This window comes from Amblyraja radiata, chromosome 2 (genome assembly GCF_010909765.2).
Source record: "Amblyraja radiata isolate CabotCenter1 chromosome 2, sAmbRad1.1.pri, whole genome shotgun sequence".
In the NCBI taxonomy this organism is placed as follows: domain Eukaryota; kingdom Metazoa; phylum Chordata; class Chondrichthyes; order Rajiformes; family Rajidae; genus Amblyraja; species Amblyraja radiata.
In genome coordinates this window covers 107,077,102-107,101,451 of record NC_045957.1, presented here as the reverse complement: position 1 = coordinate 107,101,451, position 24,350 = coordinate 107,077,102, and the positions used below count along the sequence as shown (strand labels likewise).

General features: G+C 42.9%; 1 protein-coding gene across 11 annotated transcripts in view; it reads right to left on the bottom strand.

Moving 5' to 3' along the window:
* adam22 (ADAM metallopeptidase domain 22) overlaps window positions 1-12,936 on the bottom strand; it is a 256,501-nt gene extending 243,565 nt beyond the window's left edge. For 10 of the 11 annotated variants that reach the window (XM_033013001.1, XM_033013004.1, XM_033013007.1 and 7 more), the window contains exons 1-3: window positions 12,544-12,841; window positions 12,093-12,271; window positions 11,616-11,692 (exon numbers count right to left, since the gene is read on the bottom strand). In XM_033013001.1, coding sequence (XP_032868892.1) covers window positions 11,616-11,692; window positions 12,093-12,271; window positions 12,544-12,631 — 344 coding nt within the window. In that variant the 5' untranslated portion in view covers window positions 12,632-12,841. The other variant, XM_033012998.1, reaches the window with a different exon arrangement.
* Window positions 12,937-24,350: the final 11,414 nt, after the last annotated feature.

Below are 24,350 nucleotides of genomic sequence, written 5' to 3'. Positions count from 1 at the left end.
ACATTTGAAATGCAAACCGGAAAAGTCAAGTTAGCTAGGTTCTTTAACTGTTGAAGATTCACTCGGAAGACTCGAAAGCAAAACTAATGAAAAACATCAACCTCAAAAATTAACTAAATTTCTCTCCTTCCAGTTGCTGTCTGACCTGCTAAGCATTTCCAACAGTTTTCAATTTTCTTTTAGATTTCCAGTATTTCAACTTTTTGATTTTCATCAACTGACAAGGTCCACATGGTAGGCTGCTCTGTAAGGTTAGAGTGCATGGGATCCAAAGAAAGATAGCTGACTGGATTGAAAATTGGATTCATGGAATGAGCAGAGGGTGATGGTGGAAATTTGTTTATCGGACTAGAGGTCTGTGACTAGTGGTGTGCCTCAAGGTTCAGTGCTGGGTCCATTGCGGTTTGTCATTTATATTAATGATTTGGATGAGAACGTACAAGGCATAATTAGAAAGTTTGCAGATGACACTAAAGTGGGTGGGATTGTTGATAGCATAGTTGTCATAAATTGCAGCACAATCTTGATGGGTTGGGAGGGTTGGGATGGGTTGGGAGGGTGTGCTGAGGAATGGTTAATGGAGTATAACACAGAGATGTGCAAGGTGTTTCATTTTGGGAGGTGCAGCAGGGGTATCTAGGAATGCAGTTACACAAAGTTGGGTCACAGGTAGATAAGGTGGTCAAGAGGCTTTTGAAACATTAGCCTTCAACAGTCAAAGTATTCAATATACATAATGTTTGGGACAAAGACCCATAATTTATTTATTTGCCTCTGTACTCCACAATTTGAGATATGTAATAGGAAAAAAAAATCACATGTGGTTAAAGTACACATTATCAGGTTTGAATAAACGCCTACATTTTGGTTTCACCGTGTAGAAATTACTGCTGTGTTTATACATAGTCCCCCCCACCCACATTTCAGGGCACCATAATGTTTGGGACACATGGCTTCACAGATGTTTGTAATTGCTCAGGTGTGTTTAAATGCCTCCTTAATACAGGTATAAGAGTGCCCTCAGCACCTAGTCTTTCCTCCAGTCTTTCAATCACATTTGGAAACTTTTATTGCTGTTTGTCAACATGAGGACCAAAATTGTGCCAATGAAAGTCAAAGAAGCCATTATGAAACTGGGAAACAAGAATAAAACTGTTGGAGACATCAGCCAAACCTTAGGCTTACCAAAATCAACTGTTTGGGGCACCATTAAGAAGAAAGAGAGCACTGGTAAGCTTACTAATTGCAAATGGACTGGCAGGCTAAGGAAGATCTCCACAGCTGATGACAGAAGAATTCTCCCTATAATAAAGAAAAGTCCCCAAACACCTGTCCGACAGATCAGAAACACTCCTCAGGACTCAGGTATTGGATTTGTTAATGACCACTGTCTGCAGAAGTCTGCAGAAGACTTCATAAACAGTAATGCAGTGGCAACACTGCAAGATGCAAACCACTGGTTAGCCAAGGCAAGAGCAAAGTATGGAGGAGAGAAGGAACTGCCTAAGATCCAAAACATACCACCTCATCTGTGAAACACGGTGGTGGGGGTGTTTTGGCCTGGGCATGTATGGCTGCTGAAGGTACTGGCTCACTTATCTTCATTGATGATACAATTGCTGATGGTAGTAGCATAATGAATTCTGAAGTGTGTAGACACATCCTAACTGCTCAGGTTCAAACAAATGCCTCAAAACTCATTGGCCGGCGGTTCTTTCTACAGCAAGCTGCGATCCCAAACATACAGCTAAAGCAACAAAGGCATTTTTCAAAGATTAAAAATGGTCAATTCTTGAGTGGGCAAGTCAATCACCCGATTTGAACCCAATATGCTGAAGAGAAAACCGAGGGGGACTAGCCCCCAAAACAAGCATAAGCTAAAGATGGCTGCAAACACAGGCCTGGCAGAGCATCACCAGAGAAGACACCCAGCAACTGGTGATGTCCATGAATCGCAGACTTCAAGCAGTCATTGCATCAGGCACGTGCCGTCAGGGTAGGCAGTGCCTACCCTGACTAAAATTATAAAAAGGTAATTATTAGATATAAATAGTAAAGATTTCAAATTCATTTACTAAATTCAGTATTAATTATTAAATGGTTATTATTTTAAGAATCTTAAATAGGCATAATTCTCCCGTGCCTTTCATCCGCAGTACATGTAATACGCGTAACGATGTTCAACTCACGTGCCGTGGACGCTGCTTCAAGCCTTCACTGACAACGGGCAATAAAGGCAGCTGAAATTCTGTCTTTGTACCGTGGACTGCGAGCATGTGTGCTGCAGGAGAGGAGACCATTCTGTGCATGCGCCTTTTTTAACGATGTTCTGCGCATGCGTGGATTTTTACGATTTGTCCCAAACATTATGGAGGGCACTATAGAAGTTGGGAGGTTATTTTATACTGTACAAGACATAAATGAGGCCACATTTACAGTATTGTGTTCAGTTTTGGTCACCCTATTATAGAAAAGATTTGTTAAGGATGGGTACCAACATCCTGCTAAAACTACATGGGGGGGGGTTTAAACTAGATTGGCAGGAGGGGTGGGATCTCGTACAGGACAGAGGCGCGTGAGAAGCTTGAAGTTGGTATGGAGGATGGTGTGGGAAAGGTTAGAGAATAGAATAGGCAGGTGAAAGGCTGAGAGCGAGAAAAGGAGGGTTGGTTAAAACTGCCCTATTTTAATGCAAGGAGCCTGACGGGTAAGGCAGAAGAGCTTAGGGCATGATAGGTTCGAGCGACTGGGACGTTGTAGCCATGACTGAAACCTGGTTAAAAGAGGGGCAGGACTGGCATCTCAATGTTTTGGGGTACAGGAGCTTCAAGAGAGACAGGGGTGAGGGGAAAAGAGGCGGGGGGTTGCATTGTTGGTTAAGGAGGATGTCACGGCAGTGGTCAGAAGTGACATTACAGTCTAGTGAGGCTATTTGGGTGGAGCTGGGGAACAAGAAAGGGATAATCACCTTGTTGTGCGGGATACAACAGACCCCCGAATAGTCAATGGGAATTAGAAGAACGAATATGCCCGGAGATTACAGACAGCTGCAGGTCCACTAAGGTTGCTGTAGTCGGGGATTTTACCTTTGCCAATATTGACTGGGAAAATCATAGTGTGAAGGGTTTAAATTAGGTGCAATTCCACAAAAGCGTTCAGGAGAGTTTTCTCAACCAATATATAGAGGCCCCCACATGTGAGAAGGCAGTACTGGATCTAGTATTGGGAAATTGGGAAGGGCAAGTTAATGAAGTGTGTGTGGAGGAGCCTTTTGGGATCAGTGACCACAGTTCACTTAGGTTTAAGATATTTATGGATCGGGACAGAGAGAACCCATGTGTTATATGCTCAACTGGGGTATGGCCAACTTTGAGGGAATGAGAGAAGGTCTCACTCAAGAGCAGGTTATTTGAGGGGAAAGGAACATCAGCCAAGTGGGATGTTTTTAAAAGTATGCTGACAAAAGCTCAGGATATGTACATCCCTGTAAAGGGCAAAGAAGGCAAACGTTAGGAAGCTTGGCTGACGAAGGAAATTGAGGCATTGGTGAAAAACAAGAAGGATGCATGGGACAGGTATAGGAAGCTGGGATCAAGTGCATACCTTGAAGAGTTTTTGGAACTAAGGAGTAAACTGAAAAAGGAAATCAGAAGTGCAAAGAGGGGCCAGGGGATAGTTCTGGCAAGTGGCATTAAGGACAATCCCAAAAGATTTTTATAAATACATTAGGGGGAAAATGGTAACTAGAGAGAGAGTGGGATCTATCAGGAATCAAAGTGGTTACCTCTGTGTGGAGCCACAGGAGATGGGCAAGGTCCTCAATTAACACTTTTCCTCCTTATTTACCGAGGAGAAAGATAGTAAGACGGAGGAACTTGGGGCAGTCAATGGAAGAGTCTTGAGAGCAGTCACTGTTACCACCGAAGAAATAGTGAAGGTACTGATCCACTGTTGTTTGTCATGTACATCAATGATCTGGATGATGGTGTGGTAAATTGGATTAGTAAGTATGCAGATTAACTTCTAATAAAATAAACAAAACAAAACAAAACAAAAACAAAAAAAAGTAAGTATGCAGATGATACTAAGATAGGTGGGATTGTGGATAATGAAGTAGATTTTCAAAGTCTACAGAGAGATTTATGCCAGTTGGAAGAGTGGGCTGAAATGGAGGACATTTAAAGGGGAAATTTTAAGAATCTTTATGTTCCTGTTCGGTTGAAAGGAAACAGTAAAAATTGGAAAGAGCCCTGGTTTTCAAGGGAAATTGGACATCTTGTTCGGAAAAAGAGGGAGATCTACAATAATTATAGGCAGCATGAAGTAAATGACGTGCTTGAGGAGTATAAGGAATGTAAAAAGAATCTTAAGAAATAAATTAGAAAAGCTAAAAGAAGACATGAGGTTGCTTTGGCAAGTAAGGTGAAAGTAAATCCAAAGGGTTTCTACAGCTATATTAATAGCAAAAGGATAACGAGGGATAAAATTGGTCCATTGGAGAGACAGAGTGGACAGCCATCTGCAGAGCCAAAAGAGATGGGGGAGATATTGAACAATTTCTTTTCTTCGGTATTCACCAAGGAGAAGGATATTCACTTATGTGAGGTAAGGGAAACTAGTAGAGTAGCTATGGATACTATGAGTTTCAAAGTAAAAGAAGTACTGACACTTTTGAAAAATATAAAAGTGGATAAGTCTCCAGGTCGTGACATGATATTCCCTAGGACATTGAGGGAAGTTAGTGTAGAAATAGCTGGGGCTATGACAGAAATATTTCAAATGTCATTAGAAACGGGAATAGTCCCTGAGGATTGGCGTACTGCGCATGTTGTTCCATTGTTTAAAAAGGGTTCTAAGAGTAAACCTAGCAATTATAGACCTGTTAGTTTGACTTCAGTGGTGGGCAAATTAATGGAAAAGATACTTAGAAATAATATATATAAGCATCTGGATAAACAGGGTCTGATTAGGAACAGTCAACATGGATTTGTGCCTGGAAGGTCATGTTTGACTAATCTTCTTGAATTTTTTGAAGAGGTTACTAGGGAAATTGACGAGGGTAAAGCAGTGGATGTTGTCTATATGGACTTTAGTAAGGCCTTTGACAAGGTTCCTCATGGAAGGTTGGTTAAGAAGGTTCAACTGTTGGGTATAAATGCAGGAGTAGAAAGATGGATTCAACAGTGGCTGAATGGGAGACGCCAGAGGGTAATGGTGGATGGCTGTTTGTCGGGTTGGAGGCAGGTGACTAGTGGGGTGCCTCAGGGATCTGTGTTGGGTCCTTTGTTGTTTGTCATGTACATCAATGATCTGGATGAAGGTGTGGTAAATTGGATTAGTAAGTATGCAGATGATACCAAGATAGGGGGTGTTGTGGATAATGAAGAGGATTTCCAAAGTCTACAGAGTGATTTAGGCCATTTGGAAGAATGGGCTGAAAGATGGCAGATGGAGTTTAATGCTGATAAATGTGAGGTGCTACACCTTAGCAGGACAAATCAAAATAGGACGTACATGGTAAATAGTAGGGAATTGAAGAATGCAGTTGAACAGAGGGATCTGGGAATAACCGTGCATAGTTCCTTGAAAGTGGAATCTCATATAGATAGGGTGGTAAAGAAAGCTTTTGGTATGCTAGCCTTTATAAATCAGAGCATTGAGTATAGAAGCTGGGATGTAATGTTAAAATTGTACAAGGCATTGGTGAGACCAAATCTGGAGTATGGTGTACAATTTTGGTTGCCCAATTATAGGAAGGATGTCAACAAAATAGAGAGAGTACAGAGGAGATTTACTAGAATGTTGCCTGGGTTTCAACAATTAAGTTACAGAGAAAGGTTGAATAAGTTAGGTCTTTATTCTCTGGAGCGCAGAAGGTTAAGGGGGGACTTGATAGAGGTCTTTAAAATGATGAGAGGGATAGACAGAGTTGATGTGGACAAGCTTTTCCCTTTGAGAATAGGGAAGATTCAAACAAGAGGACATGACTTCAGAATTAAGGGACAGAAGTTTAGGGGTAACATGAGGGGGAACTTCTTTACTCAGAGAGTGGTAGCGGTGTGGAATGAGCTTCCAGTGGAAGTGGTGGAGGCAGGTTCGTTGGTATCATTTAAAAATAAATTGGATAGGCATATGGATGAGAAGGGAATGGAGGGTCATGGTATGAGTGCAGGCAGGTGGGACGAAGGGAAAATAATTGTTCGGCACGGACTTGTAGGGCCGAGATGGCCTGTTTCCGTGCTGTAATTGTTATATGGTTATGGTACTGTTGTATTTGAAGTTAGACAAATCTCCAGGACCTGATCAGATATATCCTAGGACATTGTGGGAAATTAAGGAAATTGCAGGAGCCCTGGTTGAAATTTACGAGTCGTCCTTAAATACAGATGCCGGAAGACTGGAGGGTGGCAAATGTTGTGCCTCTTTTCAAGAAGGGCTGCAGAGAAAATGCTGGGAACTATAGGCTGGTGAGCTTAACATCTGTAGTTGGAAAGTTACTAGAGAGTATTCTGAGGGATGGGTTACACAGGCATTTGGATGGGCAATGGCTGATTAGGGATAGTCAGCATAGTTTTGCAAATGGGAGGTCGTGTCTCACAAATCTGAATGAGTTTTTTGAAGATGCGAGTTTGTTGAATGCCTCACATGGATTTCACTAAGGCATTCAACAAGAGTCCGCATGGTAGCTGCTCTGAAAGGTTAGATCACATGGAATCCAATGAGAGATAGTTGAATGGATAGCAGATTGACTTCATTGGAAGGAAGCTGTGGGGAATGGTGGAAGGTTGCTTCTCGGACTGGAGGCCCGTGAGTAGTGGTGTGTCTCAGGGTTCGGTGCTGGGCCTGTTACTGTTTGTCATCTACATCAATGATTTGGATGAGAACATACAGGGTAAGATTAGCAAGTTTGCTGATGATATAAACGTGGGTGGTTTTGCAGTTAGTGAAGATGGTTGTGAAAGATTGTAGCAGGATCTAGATCGATTGGTCAGGTGCGCTGAAGAATGGATGATGGAATTTAATACAGAGAAATGTGAGGTGTTGTATTTTGGAACATCTGACAAGGGCCTACACAGTGAATGGTAGGGCTCTGGGGAGTGTTGTAGAGCAGAGGAATCTAGGAGTACAGGTGCATTGTTCCTTGAACGTCGAGTCACACGTAGATAAGGTGGTCAAAAAGGCTTTTGGCACGTTGGCCTTCATCAGAGTATTGAGTATAGAAGTTTCTCTGAAGAAGGGTCTCGACCTGAAACGTTACCCATTCCTTCTCTCCAGAGATGCTGCCTGTCCCACTGAGTTACTCCAGCTTTATGTGTCTATATTGAGCATAACAGTTGGGAGGTCATGTTGCAGTTGTATAAGACATTGGTGAGACCGCATTTAGAATATTGTGTTCAGTTCTGGGCACCATGTTATAGGAAAGATATTGTCAGGCTTGAAAGGGGTCAAAGATTTACGAGAATGTTGCCAGGACTAGAGGGTCTGTGCAATAGGGAGAGGTTGAGTAGGCTGGGTCTCCATTTCTTGGAATGCAGGAGGATGAGGGATGATCTTATTGAGGTGTATAAAATTATGAGGAGAATAAATCAGGTAGTTGCACAGAATCTCTTGCCTGGAGTAGGGGAATCGAGGACCAGAAGACATAGGTTCAAGGTGAGGGGAAAAAGCTTTAATAGGAATCTGAGAGGTAACTTTTTCCACACAAAGGGCGGTGGGTGTACCGGACATGTTGGCTGGTGTGAGCAAGTTGGGGCGAAGGGCCTGTTTCACACAGTTGTATTTTGATTTCTTGTTGAGAAGTATGAGGGTTTTTTTTTTTTTAATTTTAAGATCTTGAAATGTTTCCATGATTTAATTTCTATTTGTGGCAGAAATTGTGCACACATAAATGAGATTGTACTACCTTTCCATAGTAAACATACCTTTACTAGTTATTGCCCTCCAATAGGCTAAATGAATTAAAAATATTAAAAGAAATACAACAAAAGGTTAATTACAATACCGTCACCACCTTCATTTGGACTGAGGTTTTGAGGTAAAAATGCTCAGAATGTTGAAAGAAGGAGCTGCAGATACTGGTTTATGCAAAAGGGCACAAACTGCTGGAGTAACTCAGTGGGTCAAGCAGCATCTCTGGAGAACATGGATTGTTGATGCTAATGGTCCTGTCCCCAAACAGCACTTATCCATGTAAAGCAGTATTCTTTGGAATGAATCTTCACTACATTCTTTCCCCATTTATAGTCATCTAACAAGTAAACTTAGCTTACTAAAAAACACAGTAGTTACAGGAAATGTCAAAAGCAAAGGAACAGATCCTATTGAGATGTACAGATATTGCTTCTTAGTTAACGATAATTAGGTGTTTTCCCTCCAAATATCGCCATTGCAATTATAGCCTCCAGATTCAGAGACAGTTTCTCCCCAGCTGTTGTAAGGCAACTGAAGCATCCTACTAACAGTTTGAAGAATAGTTCTCCACCCAAAACATCACCCATTCCTTCTCTCCAGAGATGCTGCCTTTCCCGCTGAGATACTCCAGCTTTTTGTGTCTATCTTCATCCCAACAACAACTGGAGAGCAGTCCTGAGACCATTTAGACAATCTTTAATCAGCCTTTATTTACAAGCCAGTGGTATGAATATTGATTTCTCCAACTTCAACTAACCCCTGCCCACTCCCTCTCTCCATCCCTCCCCCACCCAAGTCACACCAGGTTCCCATTCTCACCTCGCAAACAGCTAACCAAGGCCTGTTTCCTTTATGTTCAAGAAGGAACTGCAGATGCTGGAAAATCGAAGGTACACAAAAATGCTGGAGAAACTCAGTGGGTGCTTTTTTTTTTTTGCTTTTTTCTTTTTTTCTTCAGTGCTGCACTCAGACTTTTCAGAGTCTGAAGAGTCTGAAGAAGGGTTTCGGCCCGAAATGTTGCCCATTTCCTTCGCTCCATAGATGCTGCTGCACCCGCTGAGCTTCTCCAGCATTTTTGTGTACCTCCTGTTTCCTTTATCATCATTACATATCTTTCATTCATTTGTTCTATATCTCTCTACTTCACCGTCTATATCTCTCGTTTCCTTTTCCCCTGCCTGGTCTGAAGAAGGGTCTCGACCCGAAACGTCACCTATTACTTCTCTCCATAGATGCTGCCTGTTCTGCTGAGTTACTCCATCATTTTGTGTCTATTTTTATTTATTGATCTTGTACTTAATGTTATTCCCTTTATCATGCATCTGTACACTGTGGACGGCTCGATTGTAATCATGTAGTTGTTCCCCTTCCGCTAACTGGTTAGCACACAACAAAAAGTACACGTAACAATAAACTGAACAACCTGGTGTTTCGTTTTCATAACACAGATCATCACATGTTTTCAGATTGAGTCCAGGAGGAGCGGGCGGCAAATTCATTACATTTCTGTCGACCTGGGTCTTGCACAGAGTGCCTGAGAGTTATGTAGGTCAATGCGTGCAATTCATTTCAATTCAAATACAATACAAAAATGAGCCGGAATGTCCGAGCCCTGTGCGTTACTGTCTTGTACTCAAATCTTCGTTACCCCTGCCCGCAGGGTACGAGGGGCCGAACTAACGTGCGCCATCTCCACCCTCTCCCCCTCCCACCCCCACTTCCAATCCGTGCATACGTCGCAGGAGGTGGGGAGAGTTCCCGACGGGGAGTAGACTGGGCTGGCCAAGAACCCCCCGAATGTGCGACGATCTTTGTGACTCTGCTGTCAAAAGCCTTTGGCCAGGTTATTGTAAGTACAGGTATACATATTGTATAAAAACTAAAATCGAAAAATTGCTACAGCATTTAGGTACTAATATAATTAATGCAAAAGGGTTCAGGTCCGTAACTGCACTCAATCACAGTGTTACCCGTCAACTGCACCCAGTCAGTGGTCCCTGTCCAGTTACTGTCGAAGGTGGAACGTCACCCGTCCTCCCCTGCACTTCTATCCTGCCTGTGGATACATCCAGGACATACTGGAACTGACATTGAACGGCTGAAAGCCAGCGGTCTTCTACAATTCTGATCCTTATTTTGTGCAATGGGATCACTGTGTTATGTTAAGTGCTGCCATTTGGAATTTGGCTCTGGCGAATCTCGGGAGGGGGGGGGTCATGAATCATTCAAACTAATCGCATAGTGTTACTGCCCACAATTTAAAGAATTCGAGGCCACAGCTCGGCTGTCCGCACACCGAATGAAATACAACAACCTGTAACTACCGTGAAGCTATTCGCATTAATTACACCCTGTACTAAACCTCTTTGTGTGGACACCGTCACAGTTATCTCATACAATAATTTCTCAACATTTAATTTCATTCTATTCACTTGTTTTTTGTTGGTTTGTGTTTGATCCCTTTCAGATTTTGTTAGCGACTAAGTCACTTCTTCATATTAGTTACTGAAACTGTTTCAATGTGTCCCAGCTCCAGGTGTTTTCCTAATGGATTTAATGAAATTAACAATTTAAAAAAGTAATGGCCAAAAATTCCCAGGAACTTTCTTCTGAAGAAAATACAGTGTTAGCGGAATACGGCGGCTCAGGGAGCATCTGGGGAGAGAATAGGCAGGCGGATTTTCTGGTTGGGTCGTTAGTGTCCCAACCCAAAGCCCATTCCCTGTCTGATTCGCAAATTCCTCCAGCACGTTGTGATTTGCTCAAGAGTTCAGCATCTGCAGTTTGTTGTATCTCCCTTTCTTCAGAAGAAACTCCCTGATAAGTCGCTGGCAGGAAGGACATCTTTGTGATTGAGGCTCCTTGTGATTGCGGCAGTGCAGCGTAGGTTCACGAGATTGATCCCTGGGATGGCGGGATTGTCATATGAGGAAAGATTGAAAAGACTAGGTTTGTATTCACTGGAGTTTAGAAGGATGAGGGGAGGGGGTTTTATAGAAACATATAAATTTATAAAAATGACTGGACGAGCTAGATGCAGGAAAATGTTCCCAATGTTGGGCGAGTCCAGAACCAGGGGTTACAATCTTCGAATAAAGGGGAGGTCATTTAAGACTGAGGTGAGAAGAAAAAAAAAAACTTTTTCACCCAGAGAGTTGTGAACTTGTGGAATTCCTGCCAGAGGGCAGTGGAGGCCAAATCGCTGGATGGATTTAAGAGAGAGTTAGATAGAGCTCTAGAGGCTAGTGGAATCAAGAGATATGGGGAGAAGGCACGCACGAGTTATTGATAGGGGACGATCAGCCATGATCACAATGAATGGCGGTGCTGGCTCGAAGAGCCGAATGGCCTCCTCCTGCACCTATTTTCTATGTTTCAAAGTTTTAATGGTCAACTCACCCCAACGCTCGTCTGTCATACAGACTCGCTGTTTCCATTGCCCTGGGCCGCTTCAATCGTGCCCCCAGAAGGAGCTACTATAAATTGGAACCACTCCTCAAAAATAAGTAACATCGCAAGAATCCAGTCAGTTCAGGAAAATCACAACTCTAACTGTGCCAATCTCTACCAAACTTGCGCCCAAAGCGACTTTGAAGTCGATGGGTCAAGGTGGAATTGTGCACGACGAAAGAACAAGAAAAGTCCCCGCAAAAGGGAGGGGCTGATGCTGTACCGCCGTTAGATTTCTCCTGGCACATACTCACTGATTTAGTTCAACGTCAAGAATGAAGGACGAGTTGAAAGCATCAATCTGGAAGGTCGCTTGAGCGATGTGTGGGGACTGCAAACATCAAGACAACAATTAGTTACCTGCACGATGAGAGCAAAACAACCGCACCAAGTGAAAAATGCATTGGCAGAATGTGCAGAGCCAGCACTCACTCGCCATGCAGTTGTAGTGCTGACTTTTATAAAGCCACTCAAATTAAAACCAAAAACCGTCTTGAACAGCATTTGTATGCCCGAGTTGGGGAATTAAATGTTGAAAAACAAATGCATTTGATGTAATGAATTATACAAACCAGCCTTCTGATTGCAAATATTTATTTAGTGGTTCTGCTTGTTTTAATTCAGACAACGTCTCCATGGGGCGTTGGTTAGTAATGCAGAGAGTGCAATTTATGTATACATTTTTTTTAAATTCCAAATAAATACAATGAAGCCGGACTTTTGACACTTACCGGGTGGGTGGCTGCGCGTTCCCGTGTCCTTCTCACTCGGGTGTCAAGGCCCACCCGGCCGCTGGCAATGAGCCGAAGCGGGCTGGATGTCTGAGGCGGTTTCAAGCCGTGCTCCCCCCAGCTCTCTGCCGCTGCCGCCGCCGCCTTCCTCCTCGAGGCGTCGTCACCTTCGCCCGTACCTGCAATGTGCACGATTCCCGGATACATTGCCGTGAGTTGCAGTTATCTGTTGGCCTCTCCGTTAAACCCTTTAAACCTCTCGTCCCAGCACATCGTCACCCCAAGTTGAAACACACAAAATCATGCAGCTCCACATCTCTCTCACTATTAATAACCCCCCCCCCCCCCCCCATTTAAATCAGCTCTCATTCTCATCCCCATATAAAAAAATACACCCATCCAGAGAATTGACTCAACATTCAAAGATGCTGCTTTCAGCCGAGATTCTTACCGGGGTTTCTATTGGCGCTGCTGTATTGAACGAGATAGACTAGTCCACACAGAGATACCAAGGAAATCTGACGCGGCAAAAGCTTCATATTTCATATTCTTTGCAATCCTGCAACACAGAGAGAGAAAAAATACTCCGTTTTCGCCTAATGTATTACATGGATCCTACAGGACGCCCGTGGTATCTATCCTTCGTAGTGTGCTGGGTGTGTACATTATCTTTTCTCTGCTCCCTTTAAATGCAGTCTGCAGCACTTGACGGCAGTGACAGGCTCAGAGCATCCGTGCACCGAGCCACTCCCCCCTCCCCTACCTCAGCGCCTTCAGTCACCCGGATCCCTTCGCTCCCCGTCCAAGCGCTCATCTCGCGAGCTGCAGTGTGCCCGGAGCCAACACTGAGCATGGGTAACTAACAGCAGCGTAACGATCCGTGGGAGAGGTACAGTCTAGCAAGTGCGGAGACTGCAGCAAGAGGTAATCTGGCTACGACAGGATATCTCCTACCAGATTTTTAAAAAAATAACTCAATTGAATCAAAAGTCAAGAATGTTTAATTGTCATACGCCCCGAAAAAGGAACAATGACATTTTTACTTGCAGTAGTAGATCAGGCCTGCACACAATATAATATTTATAATATATCATAAACAAAAACAACAAAAATAAATCATTTTAGAGATCAGTTCTGAGAAAGTAAAATCACATACGAAGCCAAACGTGTTACTTGCAGACCGTAAATTGTGGGGAGATGCTATTGTATCTCCATTATACTACAGTCCTACACTCATAATAGACCCACAGGCATCATTCATAATAATTTATGTAAAAAGCATGTTTGGTTCACAAAAGTTCACAGTTTCTTGTTTGACATCACTCCTTAATTTGTAAAGAAAGCACGTTGTTGACAATGGATTGTTTATATAAATAAAACTAATGGTTGATTGCCAACTACCCAGATTTATTACTGGTGCTAAAATTATTCCTGCCAGAGCAAATCAAATAAAATATCTATTCTGGGTGCTGCAACAAGAAGGAGATACTGATCTTGGATCTTGTTGGCTGTCTGGCTGTTTAACAATGATTGTAGAAATAAAAAGATTAAATAATGAGCATGATTTTCCTAGTTTAGCCTTGCATTTCCTTGAATATGAAAGACAATAATTTATCTAATTGAGGTGTGTTTGATAATTAAAGGATTTCTTTGGGAACTATTTTATGACATGAAAATGACTAGAGAGTGGTCAGAAAGGTACTAGAGAGTGGTTATACTAGAGCATATTCTCAGGATGAGATATATATGCATTTAGAATGACAAGGGCTGATTAGGTATAATCAGCATGGTGTTACATTTTATGCAGGACCTACAGTGAATGGCAGGACTGCGCAGTGTTGTAGAGCAGAGGGATCTGGGAGTGCAGGTGCATAGTTCCTTGAAAGTGGCAGTTAGATAGGGTGGTCAAGAAAGCTTTCGGTACATTGATGTTTATCAGTTAAAGTATTGTGTATAGAGGTTGGCAGGTTATGTTACAGTTGTACAAGACGTTGGTGAGGTCACATTTGGAGTATTGTGTTTAGTTTTGGTCACCCAATTATAGGAAAGATGGTGTTAATCTGGAAAGGATGCAGAGAAGATTAACGAGAATGTTGCCAGAACTCGTGGGCTTGAGCAAAAGAGGTTGAGCAGGCTAGGACTTTATTCCTTGAAGTACAGGAGATTGGGTGGTGATCTTACAGAGGTGTATAAGATCATGAGAAGAATAAATAGAGTCTTTTACCCAGAGTAGGGGAGTCAAGAATTAGAGGACAGGTTTAAGATGAGGGGCAAAGGATTTAATAGGAACCTGAAGGGCAACTTTTTCCACACAGAGGGTGATAGGTATATGGAACGAGCTGCCATAGGAGGTAGTTGGAGCAGGTACTATAACAACATTAAAATAAAAATTTGAGCAGGTGCATGGTAGGATAGGTTTGGAAGGATATGGGCCAAATGCAGGTAGATTGCACAAGTGTAGATGGGGCATGTTGATGGGTATGGGGAAATTTGGCCAAAGGGCCTGTTTCCACACTGTATGACTCTACGACTATCTATGACTCTAAAAGAGAACAGAAAAAAGGAGCAAAATTTATATATTGAGTTAGTTATTCCAGCGATGTTGATAAAAATCACTTCACCATACAAGATTGGAAAGGTTGAGCATATTTTTCTTGGAACAGAAGAAGCCGAGGGGAGATTTATATACAGGTATGCGGTAGGCGGCTTAATTGTAATCATGTACAGTCTTCCTGTTGACTGGATAGCACACAACAAAAAAAACTTCACTGTACCTCGGTACACATGACAATGAACAAAATTAAACTAAACTTATGAGGCATGTGGATAAAATAGTACGGAAACCCATCCTCACTGCAGAGCTCAGCAAAACTAGAGGGAATGTTTTTTTGGTTAAAGATTATAGACAATAGACAATAGGTGCAGGAGTAGGCTATTTGGCCCTTCGAGCCAGCACCGCCATTCAATGTGATCATGGCTGATCATCCACAATCAGTACCCTGTTCCTGCCTTCTCCCCATATCTCTTGACTCTGCTATCTTGAAGAGATCCAAGGAGGAATTTCTTTATCCAGGGATGGTTGGAATCTGCAGCACACTGCCTGTTGAGGTGAGGGAGGCAGATTCTCTCACATTTAAAAAGTATCTAAATGTCCCCTAGCCAGGCATGAACTCAGCACAGTACTGGTAAATGGGATTAGCATTGACGGGTATTTGATGATCAACTTGGACATGGTGAGCCCAAAGGTCTGATTCTGTGCTGTTTGACATTGTGACAAAAGTAGTGGAAATATGCAATGTGGTTCCCCCATGACATTGTTGAAGTTAAATTTATTGGAAACACTAAAACTCAGTTTAATATTTTTTTTTAATTAACTCAGGATATTAAAGGATTTGGAAGTAAAGCAAATAAATGCCATTGGCAAACAGGCAACCAACAATTTCAATGAAGGTAGCAAAAACAAAAGGAGCTGAAAGGTCTCACAAAGGAAATTTGTGTTGTGTCCAAACTGCAGCCCAAGTACAATTGCTACAGCGCTGAACAACGCTCCAGTTCTGGATGTAGAATGGAAGGAAGATAATCAATGATGTAGCTGATGTTATTGGGATCAAATAAGCTACCCTGAAAAAATCCTGTAGTTGAGGTTTAGATTCCATTAATCATAATTACTTCTCTTTATGCCAGATGAGGTTTTGAGCACCATTTGATCCCCTTCATTTTCACCAGATTCCAAAGAATGCAGCAGTGAGGTGGGGAGTAGAACATAGAACAGTACAGCGTAGCAACAGGCACTTTGGCCCACAATGTTTACACTGAACATGACACCAAGTTAAACTGATCTCCTTTGTCTGCATATCCCTACATTTGCCTGTAAAACTATGTGCATATCCCAAAGCATCTTAAATGCCAATAAAATGTCAATTGAGTTCATTGTCTGTTTTTGGGCCAAGGCTGAGATAAGAGTTGATGCTGTGCAGTTGTGCAGTTCGGATGAGCGGGTGGGGGGTGGGGGGTGGGATTGGGGCACAGAGCATCAATGATTCCTCCCAGCACTTTAAGGATTTAGTTAGATGGGAATTACCTGGCTTGATATTGTCCTGATTTTTGTAGCGATGACCTGGATAATTTTTCATATTAAAGGATATGTGACATTACATTAATTATACATAAAAATTTGGGCTAGCGGCACATCTAGGTCTGTACACAATTTCAATACTTGCAGCCAGGATAATGCCAGGGCCCATGGCCTTTGCTGTGTGAGCACAATCACACAGTCACAGAAACTTGCCTTTCCGCTCAACTCTTCAATGCTGCCCATGACGGCCATAAGGAATAGGAGTAGAATTAGGCCATTCGGCCCATCAAGTCTACTACGCCATTCAATCATGGCTGATCTATCGCTCCCCCTTAACCCCATTCACCTGCACTCTCCTCATAACCTCTGACACCTGTACTAATCAAGAATCTATCTAACTTTGCCTTAAAAAATTCCACTCACTTCCAAAAATTCCACAGCCTTCTGTGGCAAAGAATTCCACAGATTCACAACCCTCTGACTTAACAAATTTCTCCTCATCTCCTTCCTAAAAGAACGTCCTTTAATTTTGAGACTATGACCTCTAGCCCTAGACTGTCCCACTAGTGGAAACATCCACACCATCCAAGCCTTTCATTATTGTGAATGGCCATCCACGCTAATCCCATTTGTCTGCGATACGTTCATATGTTATCTGAGCAGAATTGGGCCATTCACCCTATCAAGTCTACTCCGCCATTCAATCATGGCTGAACTATCTCTCCCTTTCAACCCCATTCTCCTGTCTTCCTTATCTCCCCATAACCCCTGACCCCTTTACTAATCAAGGATCAGTCAATCTCCATCTCAGCAATAGCCAGTGACATGGTAAGCACAGCCATCCGTGGCAATGAATTCCACAGATTCACCACCCTCTGACTAAAGAAATCCCTCCTCAAATCCTTTCTAAAGGAACGTCCTTTTACTCTGAGGCTATGGCCTGTGGTCCTAAACTCTCCCACTAGTGGAATCATCCTCTCCATATTCACTCTGTCTAGGCCAGACGGTTTTTCCCTCTGTCCCTTTCCTGTCAGGGTGAGTGTCCACATACCTTAGGACATTTGATTGTATCTGTTCCATATAATTGCCTCCATCTGCCCTCAGATTGCATTTAAAATTCTCCCCCGTCACCTTAATCATATGCCCTAATCATTAAACTCCAAACTCTGGGACCTTATTCATGTCTCTCGTAATTTTATAAATCTCTTTAAGGTCATACCTCAGCCTCCAATAAGATAAAACCATTCTATCCAATCTCTCCTTATAAGTAAAGACCCCACCATTTTAAGCCACATCATGGTAAATAAATTCTGCAATTGTTGTAATACTACCACATCCTTCCATAGCACAATGAACAGAAGTATGCACAGTATGTCAAATCAGGCCTGACCAATGTTTTGCAGAGTTGCAACATTACATCCCAACTATATCCGTTGTCACACCCTTCGTCACTATGCTTAAGAAAGAACTGCAGATGCTGGAAAAATCGAAGGTAGACAAAAAAGCTGTGGAAATTCATCATCTATGGAGCGAAGGAATAGGTGATGTTTTGGGTCGAGACCCTTCTTTAGACTGATGTGGACGTGGGGGGGGGGGGGAAGAAGAAAGGAAGAGGCGGAGACAGTAGGCTGTGGGAGAGCTGGGAAGGGGAGGGGAAGGAGGGAGAAAGCAAGGACTACTTGAAATTGGAGAAGTCAATGTTCACACCGCTGGGGTGTAAATTGCCCAAGCAAAATATGAGGTGCTGCTCCTCCAATTTGTGGTGGGACTCACTCTGGCCATGGAGGAGGCCCAGGACAGAAAGGTTGGATTCGGAATGGGATGGGGAGTTGAAATGCTGGGCCACTGGGAGACCAGGTTGGTTAGTACGAATTGAGCGGAGGTGTTGGGCGAAGCGATCGCCAAGCCTATGCTTGGTCTCACCAATGTAGAGCAGCTGACACCTAGAGCAGCGGATGCAATAGATGAGGTTGGAGGAGGTGCAGGTGAATCTCTGCCTCACCTGGAAAGACTGCTTGGATGGAGTCAAGGGGGGAGGTAAAGCGACAAGTGTGGCATTTCCTGCAGTTGCAAGGGAAAGTACCAGGAGAGGGGGTGGTTTAGGTGGGAAGGGACGAATTGACCAGGGAGTTATGGAGGCAGCAGTCTCAGCGGAAAGCCAAAAGGGGTGGAGATGGGAAGATGTGGCCAGTGGTGGGATCCCATTGGAGGTGGCGAAAATGTCGGAAGATTATCTGTTGTATGTGACGGCTGGTGGGGTGGAAGGTGAGGACAAGGGGGACTCTGTCCTTGTTACGAGTGGGGGGGATGGGGAGTGAGAGCAGAGCTACGGGATATAGAGGAGACCCTGGTGAGAGCCTCATCTAGAGTCGAAGAGGGGAACCCCCGTTCCCTAAAGAATGAGGACATCTCTGATACCCTGGTTTGGAACACCTCACCCTGGGTGCAGATGCGGCGCAGATAGAGGAATTGGGAGTAGGGGATAGAGTCCTTACAGGAAGCAGGGTGGGAAGAAGTTCCTCACTACGCTAAACACTTGTGTTGCCACGTCCAGGGAGCTATGAACCTGCAGCCTAAGACCTCTCTGTATACCAATATCATGAGGTCCCTGCCATTTGATGTTTGTCTTGCTTGTATTTGATGTTTAAAAACACACTGCCTCACACATGTCCATATTAAATTCCATCTGCCACTACTTTGCCCAACTTTTCAACTGAGCTATGTTCCTCCTTATCCTTTCATAATCATCTGAATGATCTACAACTCCACTGATCTTTGTGACATGAGCAAACTTATTAATTTGTCTATGTACATTCTCATCCAAAGATTTTCTAGATATCAAGTGGTGTATGTGATGATGAGTCCATATAAGGAGTCGAGGAGCATTTTTGCTAAATATATACTCCAGATGGTTATGAACACTTAAGGATTATATTTTGCACTCACCAGGAAAGCTCTGTTGTCATCAATGATAGGCATCTTTATGGTGCTGTCTCCTCCAGTTAGTTTTCTAATTGTATACCACCATTCACAATTCATTATAATATGATTAGAGAGCTGTGCGCGTACTGTTAGTTGTGGGATGCATTAGGTTTGTCTAGATAATGCTACCTCAAATCGTGGTTACAGAGGAAAAACTAAAGAGAATACTATAGCCTCACACTATCCACCATGCAGACCTGTCATCATTTTATCTACTCATATCAAATCTCCCTCAGTCTTCTCTTCAAAGTAAACAATCCTAATCTCTCTAACACATTAGAGAGCTTTGCCTGTCCTGTCAGTTATGGGATTCATTAGGTTTGTCTACAGAATGCTACCTTAAATCATGGAATTATAGTGTGGTTACAGAAGAGAAACGTGTGGAGTACAAAGATTCATTTCAAGGTTTCAAAGTCAGTTTATTGTCACATTTACCAATTAAGGTACAGTGAAATTCATCCATAATTATTGGGAGGAAATGTTCTAGTTTTTGAGATTTTAACCTTTTTGTTTAATTGTCACCTCCTAAGCATTCTGAAATACTGACGTGAAAATATTTTAAATGCTGTGTTTTCTTGACAAGTATTCAGTCTAAGAGTTAAACCCATGATAAGCTCAGACAAGTGTCTGTCTCTGTATTTCTCACTGGCTCACACTTTCTTTAAAGTTCCATGGAAAGCAATGGTTAAGAAGTGCGGATTTTAGAGCTGTCACCTTGATGTATAAATCTAGGAACAAGTCTGCATGACTCCAACTATTGAGTGATTAGTATGTGCTACCCGAGGACAGAAAGGATAAATCTCTACAGCTTGCGATCTTGAATAGTCTGCTTCAGAGGTAAAAGATAGTTTTTTCTGTTCAAATGATACTTAGTGACATATTTTATAGTAAAAATTAAACAAGAGAAATAAGAAAGTCCTTGGCATTTCAGGAAAGGTTGGTTGTCGACTGCTAGTGTAAGGTTAATTTGGTGCCAGACAAAGATTAGAAACCACAACGTTTTGAGATAAAATTAGGATGACAGTTTTGCAATTTGCTTCTTGAAGCAATATTATATAATGTAATCTTTTCATCATGTATAAGATTAAAATTCGCTTATTTCCTTCACATTTGCCGAGCAGATACATAATGAATGGACTGCATGCCATAACGAATATTACTGGTAGAATCTTGAGATTTATGAAAATCGACACACCTGCAATTCTAAGACTATACTTTGAATAGTATGAGCAGAAAAGTCCTGTTTTTAACAGTTTCAGAAAACAGCTGGGCATAAGGTAACTTTGTGCACTTACTAGAGGTAGAATCACTGCACTCCATGCCTGTGCTTTCAATCAGAAGGAGGAAGTTGGAGGTACCATGGAGACTCAAAAAACTGGAGATGCTGGAATTTTGAGTGAAACACAAAATGGTTAGTTCAGTTTTAGTTTGAAGATACAGAATGAAGATGATGGAGGAACTCAGTGGCTGGCAGCATTTTGCTTAAATTTAATATCGTATTCAACATAATGGTAGTGAAAGAAGGAGTTTCACAGGGTAATACAACAGAGAACACAGGAAAAGTACAGCACTGGGGTGGAAGATTGCAACCTTCACGTGGTCCGCCTTGTTTCGACTATTGCAATCAACCCGGCGTGCACAATCAAATAAGATCAAATAGAAAAAGTTGTCCTACAACTTTAGGCTATGTACACCATACGCAAGAAGAAGAAGAGCACAGCACTGGAACAGGCTCTTCAGCCCACAATGTCTTGGTCAAACATGATGCCAAGATAAACTAATCTCATCTGCCTGTACATGATCCATATCCATCCATTCCTTGAATATCCATGCCTATCTAAAAGCCATAAACCCCAATCTCATATCACCCCACACACCAGGTACAGGATACTGAGTTGGATGATCAGCCATGATCATATTGAATGGCGGTGCAGGCTCGAAGGGCCAAATGGCCTACTCCTGCATCTATTTTCTATGTTTCTATCCTATGCAATGCATTCCAGGCACCCACCACCCTGTAAAGAAAGAAAATGTCCCCTAAATCTCCATTCTACTTTGTTCCTTTCATTAACCCTCTAGTATTTGACATTTCCACCATGAGAAAAAGGGTCTGATGATCTACTCTGACTGTCTACCCTGTCTATGCCTCTCATAATTTTATAAATTTCTATCAGGCCACCCCTCAACCTCCGGTGTTCCAGAAAAGAAAAAAATACAATTTAGTAAGACATGACCCACTGCATCCAACGGCATGCTTACTGTCCCTAATCAGCCCATACCTTTCCAAATGGGAGTAAATCCGATTTGAAAGAATCCTTTCCAATTGCAGTAGCTTCTGCACCACTGACATGAGGCTCACTGGCCTATTTTCTCTACTTCTCAGTTTAGTTTAGTTTAGAGGTACAGCATGAAAACGGACCCTTCGTCCCACCGAGTCCGTGCCGACCAGCGATCCCGACACACTTACACTATCCTACACACACTAGGGACAATTTACAATTTTACCGAAGCCAATTAACCTACAAACCTGTAAGTCTTTGGAGGAAACCGAAGATCTTGGAGAAAACCCACACATGTCACGGGGAGAACATACAAACTCAATACAGACAAGCACCCATAGTCAGGGTCGAACCCGGGTCTCTGGTGCTGTTACCACTGTAAGGCAGCAACTCTACCGCTGTGCCACCGTGCCGCCCTCTTCTTAAACAAAGGAATAACATTGATATTCTCCGGGACCTCACCTGTGGCTAGAGACGTTACAACGATCTTCATCGAGGCCCGTGCAATCTCCTTTCTTGCTTCTCTTAATATCCTGGAATAGATTCCATCAGGCCATGGGGATTTACCCACCTGAATGCTCTTCAAGAGCGCCAACAACTCCTCCTCAATCTCAAACTGCCCTTACCCACTGATCTCATTGTACTCCATGTCTTTCGTTTAGTACCTCACCTGTATCCTCTGACTCCATCACAAATTATCTCCTTTATCCTTAAGTGGTCATACCTGCTCCCAAGTTACCCTCTTGTTTTTAATGTGCAGGTCATGGACATGATGGCACTGAAGCTAGACAATTCTCTGTGTGCTGGTCACAGAAGAGGATCTGCCATCTTCCATTCCAATTGCTACCTTTTACTTATATCTATGCACTGTGGACAGCTTGATTATAATCATGTAGTCTTTTCTTTGACTGGATAGCATGCAAACAAAAACATTTCACCATATCTCAGTACTTGTGACAATAATAAACAAAACTAATATCATTATTGTTGCCACCTCTCATCCCAGAAACTACTCTCATAAATTAATTCAGCACCGTTACTAATGCTTTTATTTATACTGGAGTTGAGGGCAGACCATTGTTTTATGAAGGTTCAGAATAACTTCCCTGCCTTTACGCTCCATGCCATTATTGATAAGCCAGAGAATTTATGCATGCCTCATTAACAATTTCTTAACCTGCCCTGCCACTTTCAATCACTTGTGAACACACATTCACAACTCTTGCAGACGTTTTGGAATGGGTCCTTTATTCTCTATGGTCTTTCTTCATTTCCTTACCAAGTTGCATCACCTCACATTTCTCCATATTAAACTCAATCTGCCCATTCCACCAACCTGTTCATATCTTGCTGCAATTCATCATTATCTGCTTCATAGTTCACAATATGGCCACATTTTGTGTCATTAACAAATTTAGAAATTACGGCTTGCACTCCCAAGTAAAGTTATATAATTCAAAGAAAGCAATGGGACCAACATTAATCACACCCTCCATTCATCATCATGCTTCAGATTGTTTGTTAGTCATTTGAACCTACGCTCTAAATGTCTCTTAAGCCATGTAGCCCAACTTTGCTGACTAGTCAGCACAGTCCCCCAAAAATCCCTGCCCACTATCACAGAAGTCTTAGATGACAGCAAGCTAGTTACCAAAGAGCATGGCTTCACTCTTCTTGCAGTTTACTCTGGCTCCTGATGCCAACTGAAACCGGTCATATGTGCTGATCAATCTGCTGACCCGACAGCAAGCCGGACAACCTGTTAATCCTAGAGGACCTGTCAGACAACGTAGTTCCTTTGGCTCGAGTGACACACCAGGAAGCAATGGCTTACCGGCTGAGATGCACTTTCCTCAATGGGACTGGTTGAGCCTGAACCTGCTAGAAGTGTACTGCTATGCTTCTGGCTGGCAGCATGTCAGAATCCATTAGGAAAGACATCTTCACCCTTGTCGACAAGCAGAAGAGGGTGAAGGATGTAATCTGCAATTACAGACCATTGCTGTTAAAATGTGGACTATAAGTCTCCACTGGGATGGTGATCCAACTATGTGCTGTATCTGGCAGAAAAATCTGACCGCCTGGCACTGTTCTGGGCTACCATCACCTATGTGCAGGACAGAGGGGTGGACATCTGCCTGATCAGCTTGGACCAGGAGAAAGCCACCGACAGGATATTTCACACATACATAATGAATGTGCTCTCCAAAATGGATCCAACTCCAAATTTCTGAAGTGCCGTTCAAATCAATGGGTGGGAAAGAGATAGCTTATCGAGCAAGTGTGGAGTCAGGCAGAGTTGCACACTCTCCTCTGTTTTGTTTGTGTGTTACATAGTACCCTTTGCTGAATCCATCAGGAAGGACGAGAGCATAAAAGAGTGATGCTGCAAGGCAGTGGGGGCACTCAGATCAAAACATGAACAACATCGCCATCTTCTGCATGGATCCACGGTCGGGTCAGCAGGTTTATCACTGGTTTCAATTGACATCAGGAGCCAGAGTCAACTGCAAGAAGAGTGAAGCCATGCTCGTTGGTAACTGGCCCAACCAGTCCTCCGTCTCCTTCAACACCAGGTCTGACTACGTGAAGGAGCTGGTGATCTGATCTGGGGGGAACCGAGATGTGAAACAAAAATTGGCTGGAGCAGACGGGTAAGGTAAAACAAGAATTGGGACTGTGGGTGTGGCACTCCCTCTCAATAACTGGTAAGAATCTGGTCATCAGGTATCAGGTGCTCCCGGGGCTGCTGTATTGATGCAGGTGTGCATGTTCCTCTGCCCTGGACAAACCCTGGGTCATCCTCTGGGGATCAAAAATGGAGTGGGTCCAAGTAGTCATGATTTACATGTCCACAGATAACAGGGGCAAAAGTGTCCTTCTGGCCACCTTCTTGTGTTGCTGCATTAGGCTATATGCAAA